We start from the raw sequence: 15,421 nt of genomic DNA, 5'->3' as shown, positions 1-15,421 counted from the left end.
CGGCACCAAGACGCCTTTGCCAATCAGTCAGTTTTCATAAAAAGCAATGACAAATGCCACTTTTCCGTCACTCGAAAAATTGGCATTATTTGTAATTAATTATGGAGTAATGGGAACTTTTTGGCTATTAAACCTACCTGGTCTGACACCTTGTGCAATCGAAAAAATAAAGTGTCCAAGTGAATTTAGAATTCACATTGAATGAGGTAACGATATAAAATAAAAACAGAGGAAATGCAAAAAATGTTAATTAAGTTGACCCAAAGTGGCAGAAAAACCTGGACGAAAAAGCTGCTCCAGCTAATTAGGCCATAATCCAGATAATTTTCACGGGCAATAAAAACGATATATGGGTGTTTAAACAGGAATTTGCTTCCTGCAATATTCGAAACGTCAACACCATTATCCCCAATTACCGTAGCCATAATTTCAGTAAATGATTGGGGCGCCACTTAACATCTTAATACCATTTCGGCTTAAATCCGCCCTCTTTTAAATTAAGTCATTTAGGTGGGGATGGCACGAGACGTCACTAAGAAATGTTTCAGATCTAAAAGCTCCTGCCAGTTTCCCGTTAGTTGTATCTTAGTGGTCGCATTATTAGATTAGCGTATTCATAAACAAACATTAATTTCAATTTGCGTTCGTGTCAAATTAACAATTCGAACACTACGATTAGTGCCGATTGATAAGTTGAAATGTAATTCATTTCTCAACGTATTGGACAGTTCACTGTTATTATTATTATAATGATTACGTTTTAATTTTTACTTCAAAATTAGTTCTAAGTGCAAATCATTCTATTGTTGTCCCAAAAATGTTCGGATATGATGGACACGTTACAGAACTGGCGGCCGCAAATGATTACAACGCAAGACTTAATACCAACAATTCTAGACAATTTTCAGTGACTAGTTTATTAAGACTGGGTCACAAACGCAGAAATTCGGATGAATCTAATGAAGGTAAGTTAATTTTTTTAATGAGGAGTTTTTGTTTTTATATAAACACGAACATGAGCGCGGTTAGACAAAATAAACTTATCGAAAGGAAAAAATTAAGCCTCGACAAGAACATTTTGTAACTCAAGAGATAAGAAGAATAAAAGATAATTGTATGTTAGACGGTTAATCAACTTGTTTATATGATTATGTGAAATAATTACAGTGCGTTTCATTTATATAAATATTCATTTTTAATGTAAAATATCGAAATTAATTTTAATAAGTCTTAAAAATGTAATAAAATTATTAAACAATCAGTACATTATATTTAACTGTTATTTAAGTTACTTTTATAATCTATGTTTAAATTAATATTTTATCATTTATAATAAAATAAATAATATACTGGGTGTCCCAAAACTCGCGGAACACCTTAGCAGTACGTTGTTAGTCATTAAAATATCAGGTAAAAATATTTTTAAAAAAATCAATCTTTTTTTGTAGAAGTTATGGACCTATTTGTTACACTAAGGTCCAGTTTACAGAAGCGAAATTAAGTTAATCGTAATCAAATGCGAGATTAACTGAACACGTGATCTGAGTGGACCAATCGAAGTTTCGGATTCATGGGTTAATCGGGCATTAAAATTTAATTCGAATTAAATATTTAATTCTCTTTCTATAAACTGGCCCTAAAGGTCAGTTTACAGAAGCGAAATTAACTTAATCGTAATGAAATGCGAGATTAACTGAACACGTGATCAGATTGAACCAATAAAAATTTCAGATTCATGGGTTATCGTGCATTAAAATTTAATTCGAATTAAATATTTAATTCTCTTTCTATAAACTGGCCCTAAATGTGGCAACATTTAAAAACATTCTATAATTGATTTCATATAAATGTTCATCAAGTGAGCTGTGCATTTGTAAAAGCACCTTTAATTTAGTTACATTACAAAAGTCACATTTATGAAGGTCATGTCCAATAAAAATCTTTACTTGGTAAAAATACAAAGACAAAAACAAATAAGAATTACTTTAATTTAATCAGTAAAAAGACGTAACATTGCTTTCGAAATCAGCAATGTTAAAATGGAGAAAAACTAAAAAATTAGTCAAATCGGGTTCGCGCAGAGCAAGCAACTTTGAAAGTTAAAGTCACTAGCTTTAGCTTTACTACCAACAGAAAATCAGATTTTCATGGCTTGCTTAGATGCACATTTATATGAAATTGAGTATATGTATCCCAATAGTTTGCAATAATTTCATTTTTTTTGTGTCCATGGAAATAATAAAGAAAAATCAAAGCCATGTTGCCATACGTTATTTGAGGTAAAACCCACATAAAATCACTTCTTGGAAAAACTGGAAATAATGAAGGAAATAATTGCAACCTGTGATTAGGTTAATTCATTCAGAATTATTACAGCATTGGCTAGTAAAAAATAAATAGTCAAAATCTCTTTTATATCTTCAAAGATGTTGAATTTATTTACTATTTTTCTCATAATTTTCTAACATGAGTTGACATTGCCCCACTGAATTGTTCCGCGAATTTTGGGGCACCTGTATACCAGTGGATAATTATTGCAATTATTATTCTGATTTAATAAAAATAAAAAATCATTTTTAATGCTCTTTATGAAAAATCATAACAAATCTTTTTAAATTTCAGTTTTTTGTTATCGATTCATTTTCTCTAATGAATAAGTTATTTTTTTATTACATATTTTCCTTTCAAAAATAGATTTTTTTAAATTTCTCTTGTTTCGAGGTTATCGCACTTTCTTTATTCCCATATTATTTTTGTTTTTTAATCCTTTTTTTATTTTTTTTTTAAATTTTGAAGTTAAATAGAATAGTTGTGCCTAGACTTCGCCTCATCTTTGTGCTTTGTTTGTACTCTTATATTTTTATTGACTTGTATGCTTCTTTTTTTTCTTTTTCATTAATAAAGTCATTATTATTATTATTATTAACTGATGTTTCATTTAGAATTTTGTCTTGATTTCGTTTTACTGTTATTGAAGGCTTGTTTTTCAACAAAAAGTCAAATAAACCAACACAAAAATATTGTTAAAATTACTCTTCTTGCATTCACATAAAAATTGCTTTGTTCAATAACTCCCTAAAAAGTGAGTCTGTATCCATAGTTATCAGTGGGTGAAGGTTTCACTTTCGCTCACGCATAATTGAAATTCGATTTTATGAAAAGAATTTGTATATTGAAAATAATAAGTATGACAATTCATCATTTTACATAATTCATCACAACGACAGCCCCATCATGAGTACAACTTTCTGAAGGATCCACTCTTGGTCCGCCGGTTGCAGTAAAAACTTGCATATGTCGTTTCTTGAAAAAGTCGCAGCTTTTTTCGATTGATAGTTTCTACATTTTGTTTCCAAAAAGGAAGTAAGACTGCTGAAAATGTATTACATTAAAACAACTAATACATAGCTTATTAAAAAATCTTACCTGGAGATGTCAACGTTTTGAAATGCAAACAGTGTACTCTTCAACATTGAATACCGCGACCACGCTGATGCTGTTCCTATATTTTTAAAATATGCCATCATAACATTTTCGTCCACTTATTCCATTGATCCGTTTCTCGGTCTGCCATTGTGTAAATTTTTCCAATTCTTTCTGGTATTCTGGTATCGTAATTTTGATTTTGTAGGCAACATTTGGTACCTCGCGGCACTCCTCTTCCAGGACATCGTCAGGAACATATAACTTTGCATCTGTAGTTAAAACTGAAATAAGTTTACTGTCGAAGTACTTTCATACATCAGTCATTAATCAATACATGTTTTTCAATTAATTAGTACATATGTATCAATATATTCAAGAGCGAATATTTGTTATCGTTTTTTTTTCTGGATGATAAGAAAAAACTTCCATTGTTGACATATAATATCAAAATATTACCATTTGTCAGTGCAGGAGTAGTTGCCGTCGCAGTTTATACAATTCACAAACAGAACTTCTAGAAAATTTAAAGAATTATTACCATTACATTCAAATGGCACCCCATATATTTTGCCCAAAGCAGTGTCAACAGTAGCAACTGCACTTACCCATAATTTCGGTTCGTTGGTAGGTGAACACGATAATAAAGTCACTTTTACATGTAAATTACGATCTCCCCTAAAAACAAATCTTAACTGTTATTTTATCTGCATTTAATTTACATGTTAAATGTGTCTCGCATAATAAAATAAATCACATTTGATAGTTTAATGACTTGATGGTTCCAAGAATGTTTATTTTTAATAGAGCCTCGCTCTTCTTGCGACCGAACAGTTGCCTCAACTTATTGCAAAATAGAGTGGAGCCTCTTCGGTAGATTTCTTCTTTTGGAGTTATTTTTTGGACGAGACTGATAGTTTTTTAATGTAGACGTCGTGTACGAAACGATTTGGAAAATTTGACGATTTCGCTTGCAAGACGTGCAGCTTGGAACCGTTCGAAATATCGGATTACATTGCAACAAGTAACTCATTGAGATAGACAGAGACGTCTTTGATCTGTCCTTTGATCCATGAGTTTGAGATATTCCGGTCGGACGCACCGGTCCACGTTTATCATTTCTAATTACATGATGCATTGCGTTTAAAGCGATTTTGCTTAAACGCACTGCACACACACATGTCCCTAACTAACTTTAACTTTACCGATTTTATCGCGATCATTGGCAAATAGAATACAAACATCCGTTCTCAAGCCGACCTTGGAAGTCAGTCTATTTTTAATTACTATCCTTTTTTAAGTATGGCACATAAGCGATTTACAGATTCGATTAATTACTGGAAAAATATCACATGCGAAAGTGAACTCGGTACTGGGATTGATCTTTGGGAACTCCCACCAGACAGTAGTTTTCAGAACGAGACTGATTCATCAAAATAATAATGAAGTACTGGGACCAGCTGTAAAATAATTCACATTTTCAGGATCTACGTCTGAGCATTCGCGAAATGACGAAAAAAGCAAAAAGCCTCGAAGAAACAGAACCACTTTCACCACCGTTCAGCTCGCAGCTTTAGAAAAGGTGTTCGAGAAAACCCACTACCCTGATGCCTTCGTCCGAGAAGATTTAGCAGCCAAAGTTAGTTTAAGTGAAGCCAGAGTACAGGTAAAAGAAAAATTAAAAATGACAACACCATGCCAATTTTATCGTGTTCTTTTAGGTGTGGTTCCAAAACAGAAGAGCAAAATTTCGAAGAAACGAGAGAAGCCTGAGTCTGCAACAAACTCCGTCGACAAAATTGTCCTGCAATAAAACCATGGCAGCGGTTAACCCCAGAACTGACGCTATGGAAAAACCCTTGTTTTCCCACCAAAACGTGATTCCTCCACATTCAACAGCAGATTTGCAATATGTGATGCCATGGAAATGTGCTCATGGTCAATATGGACAGCCTGATTTGTACACGAGTAATTTCAACGCGGCTTTGACGGGACAGACGTGTCCTTTTCTCCCCACCAATCCATTTAATTATTGTTCTTCGAATATATCCTCGAATTCTATGTGCAATCGATTCGATGTAAACTCTCTGAGATATCGACACCAAGAATTTACCTTGTCACCATAATTCATAATCGAATAAATACTTACTTGTAAATTAATTATTGCTTATTAACAATTTTAGTAAAAAAAACAGGATTATTGTTTTTTATTAGACTGCATTTTATTTTATGAATATGTACCTAGTCCCTCATGCTACTCCTATAAAAATTACCTATATATTTTTGGAAGCAATGGGGTAAAAACTGGCTGCAACCAGAAGTACGTATTTGCGCTACAGAATGACAGGAGACAGGGTGAGGATTTCAAAAATAAAAAGCGTGAATGGCATTAAAGTAACTGATTTTTATTTCACAATTAAATTAATAAAATCTAGGTAAGTACTTAAATACAGGAAACATATTCATATGTCCCTTAAAAAAGCGGTGTACACTAATTAAAGGTTTTTTTTTAAGTTAAATCTTTTCTATAAAAATGATCGTTAAGTTCTGCAGTTCTGCAATACCGGCACTTAGATTGTCCGGTGGTACCACTTTGAATATTGGTATTCGGAACTTTTTAAAACCAAATGTAAATAAAAATCATTCTATTAAAATTTAAATACAAAAAAGCAGGTTTGTCTAATTTGGATAATATGTGGGTTTTTTTTTCAGATAAATCGACAAATGTTCCGCCAACTGCACCGACATTTCGCAGAAATGCAGAATGACAAACTTAACAGCGAAACATAACCTCACAGCGAGCGAGTGAAATCACTGAAATCAGCTGTACAAGTGTGGTTATGGCATTTTCCGAGCAGTAATTTTTATTTATACACATTTTATTGTAAATTTTGTGATCCTCTTTGATATATATATATTTTTTTATTAAGAATGAATGATTCCGATGATTATGATTTTACTCCGTCGGCCAGGTCAGGCGTTAAACAAGCGATATTTTCATAACAATATTAATTGAAGCATATATTTTAGTTCTAACTTAGCATCATTGTTTGATTCTTCCTCAATAAATTCTGATAGTTCAAGTCTAATTTACACTGCCCCAAAACAGCCAAAGCAAGGAATCACATCAGATGTAAAAAGTGAAACAACAAAAGGAGAAAGTACTGTTGTATGTGCATACATTGTTCATGTATGGAAATTGTGAGTTGTTTTTTAGTCTAAAGTTATGATGAGTCAACTGTTTTTGTAGAGTTGAGGGAAAATACATTCCACTGGGCAAACATGGTCTTGCAATTATTAGTTCTTCACTTCAAGCATCTTATGACATAATTTTATATAAAGAAAAGCGCAATGTAATAATGAGAACAAAAATAGATTCCACCTTTGAGATCTCAATAAAAAAAGATGATTTTGCGTCGTTTTTTGATAGTGTTAAAGATAATTGGCTAATTAAATTTAGCAGTAATAATGACTTTCAAGTTCTCATGGATCATATGGAAAAATATGGTGGTAAAGTTATAATGGCAACTGAAATCAAGGAGAACAGTCATACAACTGAAAATGAAAAAGAGGATAATGAAAAAAGCATTGCAGCCAATGTAGAAAATGGAAACACATCAGAAAATAAAGCAAAGGCAGATATTTTGTCACGTATTGCTAAAATGGGCCAGTCAATTTTGCCCAGTAAAAATGCTGATGTAGAAGAACAGATTGAAAGTGCACACATTAATGTCTCAACACATGCAGTTGAAGAGAAAATTAGTGAAAGTAAACCAATAAATACATTTCCATCAGCTTTGAGTCCATCACATGTGTTCCCTCAGACACAAATACAAAATATTCCAAGTGGTTTTGTTATTGGGCAAGCTGTGACATATGATCCTTTAAATCTGTATGTTACAGAAAACCGTGCTCATAACACTGAAGTTAGAATGAGTTTGTCACATATTTCAGAAAAACTGAATAACATGATGAAACTGATGGATACAGAAAAAGCAAGAGGTGAACCTAATAGTGAAATGCTGAAAAGTAAAATTAAAGTCTTGGAACTGAGAACTGAAAATTTATTAAAAGAATTAACATTCTTTCAGGAAGAAAATATAAAATTAAAACTACAAATGAAGGACCAACAGGATAGATTAAGAAATGAAGAACAAAATAAAGCTGATGCAAGTCTGGCAAAAGAACAAGAAAAGATAAAAGAACTTGAAACAGAACTTACTTTAAGCAAGGATAATATAATGGATCTTTCCAAGATCTCTGAGAAACAAAAAGTTGAAGTAGAAGAATTAAAAAATAAGTTGACATCATGTCAAGATAGACAATTAAATGAGATTTTTAAAAGGGATAATACAATTGAGGAATTAAAACAGAAACTGCATGAATTTGAAAATCAGCAGCATGGCCAATCATCTGACCAAGATGATAAAGAAAAAAGTGCAAATTTCACTGCAATGTTAAAAGAATCAATGAATGGAATGTATGGCAACATTGTGGCTAGCTTTAATGAAGATCAACAGTATCAATTTTCTGAAATCAGTAATGTTATTGCACAGAATATAAAATTTACAACACTAAAAATTATCCAGAGCTTTCAACAAACTTATGAAAATCTTTCTGACACAAGCTGAATTTTTCCATGTATTTAAAGAATTGTGATATGTTATTTAATCTAAAATTATATAATTTTAGAAAAAAATCTTTTATAAATATACAAAATAAGAAACACTTTTATATCTTTGTAGTTATTTACAACACCTAAATTAGACACTGAGTATAATAAAATCATTACAATTCAATATGTTTTTGCATTATTCTTGTTTCCAAATCTAAATGGATTTTTTCAACTTTTCTACTATGTTTTTTAATAGTATCTTCCATCATCATCATTCCATCAGTTTTACCTCCAGCTAACTCCATTTTTTTCTTATGATAATCATCTTTCAAGGCAGCTTCAGCTTGAAGATGTCTCAATTTGAGTAGTCTGTTTTCATAATGAAGGAGTTCAACTCTTAATGATTCTAATTCATCAGGTTTAAAATTACTTTCCAATGCAATTTTCCATAAACCTTGAACCTTTGGTTCAACAAACTCTTTACTGCTTGGTCCTTTAGCAGCTAGAACAAAAAGTCTATCATAACCATCACGAATGTCTTTATGTTTTTCTCTCAAAAGGTTTACTTTATCTAAATAATCTTTATTTGGTTGTTTTTCTTCTTGAGTTTCAATAGTGTTAAATTTTTCTAAATTCTCATCAACAGAATCTACAACATTGAAAAATGAGTTGCTATAAATTTTTTAACATCATCTGACTTAACTTACTAATTGCCTGATCATCTTGTTCATTTCCTTTAACATCATGAAGTAAAGAATAATATTGATCAACTTTATCCTGATGATGATTAAATTCTTCTTTTAAAGCTGCTAGTTCTTCAGGTGTAAAGCCTGCAGTTTCAGCCTTTTCCCACAATTTGTTGAGTTTTTTGTCTTTGAATAGACTTTTATTCAAATATTTATCTGATGCTTCATTAAGAGGTTTATGGGGTCTATATTTAGCTGGATCATGGAGGTCATCAGCCTGATCTAGTAAATTATAATTACCCATAATATTCAATAATTTTTTTCTCAATTCAGCTTCCTTTAATCCATCTTTATCTTTTCCTTCAGCTTTAAGATGTTTCCACGTTATTTCCTCTTTATCATGCAATTTTAATTCGCCAAAAAGCGACTTAAGTTTAGTTTCTGAAAGCCTCTACAATTACTTGTTAAATAATATTTATTGTTTCTTATATAAACTTACTATAACGGCTTTTGACCACAACAAATTTAATTTGGCCATTCTAAACGGTTTATCCAAATGTTTTAGCGAGACGGGTCGAAAATCTAAGTCATCGTTCGGTTTTGGTTTGGAATTTGCTTCAGAAGAATATTTATTATGGCACTTTGAGAGGGAAGCAAAAACGGTCACTAATACGAAAATCACGAATTTATTAAAGCAGATCATATTTTATTGTAAAAATTAACAAACTATCACAAAACTTTACAAATTTTAAAACCTGAAGAGCGTTTTGACGTTTTTGTTGCACTTTTTGTTGACGTTTTACGTTGCAAGTTGCAACGTAGCCATTTTGACAGATGACAGCAGTGTTGCAATAGTAGTTTTATGCAACCTCACGTAGACTCTCGTAGCCGTTATTTACTAGCGTGTTTATAACGTGAAAATTCTATTGACAAGAGAAAATACAATAATTTTTTGCGTGTATGGGAGTAAAGAAGTCAGTATTCGAATAACGTGATGGTTGTGGGAGCACACAAGGATACTGTTTCGTTGATACATACGATTTAATAAAAATATATGGCCGTACATCATTTAATGAAAATGGCGAAGTGAACCAATTTTAACAAAATACAACAAAATGCATTGATAAATCGCCAAGATAACGTTATGAGACTGGATAGTATTACCAGATCAATTTTATGGAACCCGACTGTATTTCCCGCTTTTACTTAAAATCGAAAATTTAACAGGAGGTTACGAAATGTTCAAGTGAGGAGCTTCATACATTTTGTTTAATTTTTAAAAATGTCAAGGGGATATGGAAAATACCGTCGCGGAGGAAGTTCTCATGCAAGTTTTCATTTTGATAACCTCTTTAAGGAAAACACAAACAAACCATCTGCAGCCAGGTCTGCTGCTACTGTTGGTAAATGGGGCATAACCTCTTTCACTTCTATCCGGACTATTAATGGTAAGTTTTGCCACATTTTGAATGTGTATTAAAGATAAATGTAACCTTATTTATAAAATGCTTTACAGACTATTTTGAAGATATTTTGCAATGTCATTTGTATGTTAAATACAGATCAATATTCCCTGTTTATGTCAAATCAAAAATTATTTGTAGCCAATTATTTCCATATGTGACATAATTTAGTAAAGTAGGATTATGTAAAGAAATGACCTTGTCAAAAATTAATGCATTAGAAGGTTTTCCAAGATTAAAAAATATTGCTTGTGGAAAGTAAGACATACATGTTAAGCAAAGGAAATGTATAGTAGAAATATAACAGCATTTACTTCTGTTTTATTGTTATCATCTATTTACACTACATATCTGTTATGTATTTACTTTTGTTGTCAGTTTTTTGTAATATCAATTTGTTGCCAGCTGTTCTTTTCTTATGGTGATGTTAATAAATAAAATATTGCACTGATTACCTCAATTTTGGATAAAAACTATTTAGATTACCTAATAATTAAGCATGAATTGTGTAGTAAACTTTAAAGAAAGAGAACAAACCAACATACAATGTTCAGTAAATAGTTTTTTGGTAGGTACTTTTAACCTAAACTTATCATAATAATTACAAAAATATGTTTATTCTCATATGACCATTATATTTGGTACAGAGAGTGTCAAAACGTGACATAAAATATGTATGTACACAATTTTATTTGCAACTAAAAAAACTCATGTATAGAAAAAGTAGTTTTCTACAAAAAAGTACTACTTTGAAGTATCTCAGGGAGATTATTTTCACAATACCCTTAGGTAGTGCAAAAAAACCTGCAGATCTTGCACTTGAGACTTTTTGGAATTATTCAATCTGCAAAAACACATCTGTTCTTATTTAGCGTATTTAAACGATTCATTTCGAATACACTTGTTATTTTAAAAACGTCCGAACAAAATTCCCCGATAAACGTGCATAAGACAGTCAGGATATTGTATATTTTAAAAAGATTCTTATAAGAGTGTAATCTTGATACATCTTATTATGCGTTTCTGGTTGATAAAAAATGCCTCAGCTGTGTACTATATTAATAAACGTTAAAGAAAAATTGAAACCTTTTAATATGTTTGAGTAGATATAGTTGAAATTTTTACATCGCCTGATTAAAGATTATAAAGTTAGATATCTCGACGGTAGCCTGTTTAATTAGTGTATGTTATTATTTAGGTTTACCCCGCTCAGAAAATGAAAAAGTGGCTCCGCCTGAAGGAGACAACACTCCTAAACCAAAAAAGTTTTTCAAAAGCCGCAATACAGACCCTCCTGATTTATCCACGTCGTATAAAACCACCGCTGACATGACCTATGGCAACGCCACGAAAAAGTTAAAGATCGTAAACGAGCCGGTGGAAAAGACGACAAAAAGTGTACCTCGAAAATTTTTTTCGTCAAAAAGCAACTCGCCTGAAAAGACTGTTCTAAGTTCAAATGTAAATAATTCTAAACGAAACGAAACAAAACCTCCAATAGTTTTAAGGATATGTAGAGGAAAATCTCAGTTAGTGAACGATTCGGACGAATCGGAAAGCACACCCACACCATCCAGCACTCCATCTACATCAAACGCAACTTCTCCAAGAGCTCTCAGGGATACAGCACAAAGATCGCCCAACTGCCGCATCACCAGATCAGCAAGGCGCAGTATGCAGCAGGATCCGAGTAGCAGTCCTGCGACGGCCGACACACCAGGCGAATTCTCACTATTCACTTCACCAAAGCAAGATATGGATTTATCACCACAGTACATCCCAGCGGAAAAGTACGAAATGGAAAGAAAAGCAATGTACGATAATCTACTTAAACCAAATTCTCCTCAGCAAGCACTTGACAGTGCAAGTATGATTAGCGAAAATAGTAAAAATGATGACGGAGACAGCGGTATTAACAACGAGAAAGAAACGGAAGAAGATAGCAAAGACGAACAGACAGACTTTTCACAAAGTGAAGATAATACGGAGAAAAACGAGCCGTGTGAAATTATTGAGCGTCTGGATGAAGAAACAATACAAGATAAAGAGCCTGAAGAAGTGATGAAAGAACCGGAACCGGAAGCTCCAGTAGATGAAGTGAAGCCTGTTGAAGAGCTAGTAACCAAGAAGAGAAGAAGAGAAGAAGAGTGGGATACAGATTCAGATAGCAATAGCACTACAACAGAGTTAGAAACTAAGACCAACACGACAGCAGACGCCGACCCAATCCAGATGCCAATAGACGAACAAAAAGAGGAAACAACGGAAGACAAGGATTCAGAAACCGCGCCTCCGGTCAAATTGGTTATATCAAAGAAGAAGGGAAGCATATTTAAAAGTAGACCTTTAGTTACAGACGTGACGAAAAAAAGACGCGCGTTGTATAAACACAAGTGGAGTGATGATAAAGACGCACCTCAAAAACCTAACGAAAACACGACTAGCAATAATACGAGTAGTTCAGTGTACGACGAATTCGGTTTTAATGATGACCCCCTCACCAGGGTGACGGTTAGTGACGGAGAGAAAGACGGTGTGACGAGCATAAAATGCACAAAAAGTGATAAAGGGGTGAGTCGGTTTGGTGACAGTCTTATTTGTTTCTGACTTAGGGTTTTTTGCAGTATTACACGGTCGTCAGAAATGTGAAGAAGGCACATCAAATTCAAGAAATCGGAGAATTCCAGGAGTTCAATGACGACGTCGAATACATCCTCGATGCCTTGCAGGATAATAATCCGATCAGTACGCGTTGTTTGTCGGCCATCACTCTAGCCTCGAAATGTATGGTTCCCGCCTTCCGGATGCACGTGCGCGCCCACGGAACGGTGGCCAAATTTTTCAAGGCGCTGCATGACGCTACCAAAGATCAGGTAACTTTCAAGGTTGAAGGGTTCGTCAGCGATATTTCAAAATTACTTGTAGAGTCTTGGATTGTGCACGGCCACGGTCATGTTTGTACTGAGCCAAGACCGACTTAACATGGACCTAGACCGAGATTGCCTAGAATTAATGTTAAATCTACTCGAATCGGATGTTAGTTACCAGCAAGCTCTTGACGTTTGCGGGTTAAGTTCAGCCCAGCTGGAAAAGAACAAACAGAAAGTCAGAGAACTGTGTGCCGAAATTCAAAGTCAAGGTCATGCGATGCATTTGAATCTCGATAACATCACCGTGGGGCAGTTAGCGATGGAGACGCTGTTGAGTCTAACTTCGAAACGCGCAGGAGAGTGGTTTAAGGAGGAACTTAGAGAGTTGGGTGGGCTGGAGCATATCATGAAAACGATATGCGAATGCTGTAGGCAAGTTTCTGACTACGTCGTTTCATGGACGGATGCCTTGTTAGATAAACTGCGTAAAGTTGATAGGTGTTTACGCGTTTTAGAAAACGTAATTTAAACTTGACATTCTTTTACGTTACACTCATTTTTTTGGGTTTTAGGTCACTCATAATAATGAGGAAAATCAAACGTACCTGCTAAATTATAATGAAGGAGTAATTTTAGATACACTTGTTAATTTGTATAAATTATGTGATGGTGAAATACCTCTATATCCTGTGACTGATATAACTGACAAAGAATCTACAGGAACAATAATAAGGGAGGCTCTTCTTGTAACACTAAAAGTATTAATTAACTTAACCCACCATTTTAGTAAGCAGTGTAAGTCATTTTTTAAATAAATTTTTACTAAAAATAGCAGTCAGATTATTATTCAATTTAATAATTTGATTTCATCATTTTTTTCTAGCAATGGGAAGTACGTTGATAGGTTCTAGAGCAGGAATTATTGAAACTAGTTTACATCTGCTTCTGCAAGTTCCACATTATATCCCAGAACAGAAGAAATTTGAATTAGGGGTTTTGGTAATATTTTTAAATCTCTTGTCATTCACTTAATTATTTGAGGAAATTGCAAATTATTTTTCAGCTTGGTAAAATTTATTTGACATTAATCAATTTGTTTTTAGGTGCTAATGTTGTTGATTAATCTCATACAAGACAACGACCCCAATAAAAAATTATTGATGGACGCCAAAGCACCGTCAAAATTAGAGAGTATTTATTCACGTAAGTAAAACGTATTTTTTGTTGGTTGTGCACGTTCCCTGTTTATCCAGCGTTTGTACGAATTACTTTTTATGCGTTGATTTTAGGCGAAGAAAGTGCGGTGGAGGCCTTGATTGCACAATTTTATCATTGGGAGGGTTGCGCAAAAATAGCAGAAAAACGAACGAATGCAATTTTAGATGGTGAAAAAGACGCTGATAGTGCAAATGTGGCTTATAAATCAAACGAGGAATTTATTGAAGAAACTGTTGCAAAATGTAGGTCACATATTTGAATCTGTATATTTTTATTAAATATTTTTTATAGTACTTCAAAAAGCCGGAACACACATGGAATACACATTCCTTGCTTCCTACATTGTGATGCTCATTGGATTCTTAATAATGGAAAGTCAAGATTATCAAAGTAGTGTTCGTCAGTTTTTACGGGGAAATAATTTTACAGACATGGTGGAACTTTTGAAGAAATTCTTTAATTTTATGAACTTGACAGCATCTGTATGTAGTTTTTGTTATATTTTTATCCTCTCACTTACATAATTTCCCTTCGCAGACGGAAGCCTCGAGTGTTTGCGCTATAAAAGCAACGGAAAAAGTGATCAAGTTTTTAGAAGAATGCGACAATCCTTCACCTCAAGAAAAACCAAGTTACACCGAGTGCATGGATCTTAGTTACACAATGGCACACTAGCATTTAAAAACTTGTAAAAATGATCAATTTTGGTAAATCGTAAGGACATTTGCAAATGTGGTGATTGAATTTAATGTAAAGGAGCACCATTGTTAGTACTTACAGTTTACTGAAATCACTAAGGTAGTTCAAGAAAAACACAAAAAAAGATGAAGTCATATTAAATAGTTGACCTAGATTACTGAACTGAAAGGTATATTTCATATTATATTTTATTAATTTTTTGTTATTGTTAGTATTATTTAGTGTAAGTTGTTTGATAATATTGAATAATTTAAGGTTCAGTATATCATTTTATATTTTTACCACAATTATTTTTTTCAGTTCAGTTGTGTATATAATTGTCTACTGTATATGTTTTTATTTATTTCTTTATTAATCATAAAAAATCACCATAATGTTATTTGGATTGTTTAAATATAATGTACATAATAAATACTGATACTTTTTAAAGTTTGATTTGTTGATTTT

The 15,421-nt window shown here is 33.0% G+C and overlaps 4 protein-coding genes across 7 annotated transcripts; 3 read left to right on the top strand and 1 right to left on the bottom strand.

Moving 5' to 3' along the window:
* The first annotated feature begins 556 nt into the window (after window positions 1–556).
* LOC138135944 (paired mesoderm homeobox protein 1-like) lies at window positions 557–5,633 on the top strand. Its single transcript, XM_069054946.1, has 3 exons — window positions 557–965; window positions 4,908–5,089; window positions 5,145–5,633. Exons 1-3 carry the CDS (start codon window positions 818–820, stop codon window positions 5,547–5,549), a joined length of 735 nt encoding a protein of 244 aa, XP_068911047.1. The 5' UTR covers window positions 557–817; the 3' UTR covers window positions 5,550–5,633.
* A 336-nt stretch (window positions 5,634–5,969) lies between these two features.
* LOC138135930 (putative leucine-rich repeat-containing protein DDB_G0290503) lies at window positions 5,970–8,157 on the top strand. Of its 3 annotated transcripts, none has more exons than XM_069054924.1 (4): window positions 5,970–6,052; window positions 6,136–6,395; window positions 6,454–6,624; window positions 6,674–8,157. In XM_069054924.1, exons 2-4 carry the CDS (start codon window positions 6,355–6,357, stop codon window positions 8,052–8,054), a joined length of 1,593 nt encoding a protein of 530 aa, XP_068911025.1. In that variant the 5' UTR covers window positions 5,970–6,052; window positions 6,136–6,354; the 3' UTR covers window positions 8,055–8,157. The 3 variants fall into 3 exon arrangements, with proteins under 3 accessions (XP_068911025.1, XP_068911026.1, XP_068911024.1); XM_069054925.1 differs by having other exon boundaries at window positions 5,998–6,395; window positions 6,674–7,452; window positions 7,515–7,703; XM_069054923.1 differs by having other exon boundaries at window positions 6,004–6,395.
* LOC138135937 (alpha-2-macroglobulin receptor-associated protein) lies at window positions 8,136–9,551 on the bottom strand. Its single transcript, XM_069054940.1, has 3 exons — window positions 9,224–9,551; window positions 8,746–9,175; window positions 8,136–8,687 (listed from the first exon to the last, which is right to left on the bottom strand). The coding sequence occupies exons 1-3, from the start codon at window positions 9,425–9,427 to the stop codon at window positions 8,212–8,214; spliced, it is 1,110 nt and encodes a 369-aa protein (XP_068911041.1). The 5' UTR covers window positions 9,428–9,551; the 3' UTR covers window positions 8,136–8,211.
* An 18-nt stretch (window positions 9,552–9,569) lies between these two features.
* Window positions 9,570–15,409, top strand: wapl (wings apart-like). Of its 2 annotated transcripts, none has more exons than XM_069054902.1 (10): window positions 9,570–10,172; window positions 11,386–12,758; window positions 12,812–13,060; window positions 13,113–13,577; window positions 13,630–13,852; window positions 13,941–14,056; window positions 14,161–14,260; window positions 14,347–14,517; window positions 14,567–14,757; window positions 14,813–15,409. In XM_069054902.1, the coding sequence occupies exons 1-10, from the start codon at window positions 10,007–10,009 to the stop codon at window positions 14,948–14,950; spliced, it is 3,192 nt and encodes a 1,063-aa protein (XP_068911003.1). In that variant the 5' UTR covers window positions 9,570–10,006; the 3' UTR covers window positions 14,951–15,409. The 2 variants fall into 2 exon arrangements, with proteins under 2 accessions (XP_068911003.1, XP_068911002.1); XM_069054901.1 differs by having other exon boundaries at window positions 12,800–13,060.
* The last annotated feature ends 12 nt before the right edge of the window (window positions 15,410–15,421 follow it).

Source organism: Tenebrio molitor, chromosome 7 (assembly GCF_963966145.1).
Source record: "Tenebrio molitor chromosome 7, icTenMoli1.1, whole genome shotgun sequence".
NCBI classification, from domain to species: domain Eukaryota; kingdom Metazoa; phylum Arthropoda; class Insecta; order Coleoptera; family Tenebrionidae; genus Tenebrio; species Tenebrio molitor.
This window is presented reverse-complemented; position numbering and strand designations above follow the sequence as displayed.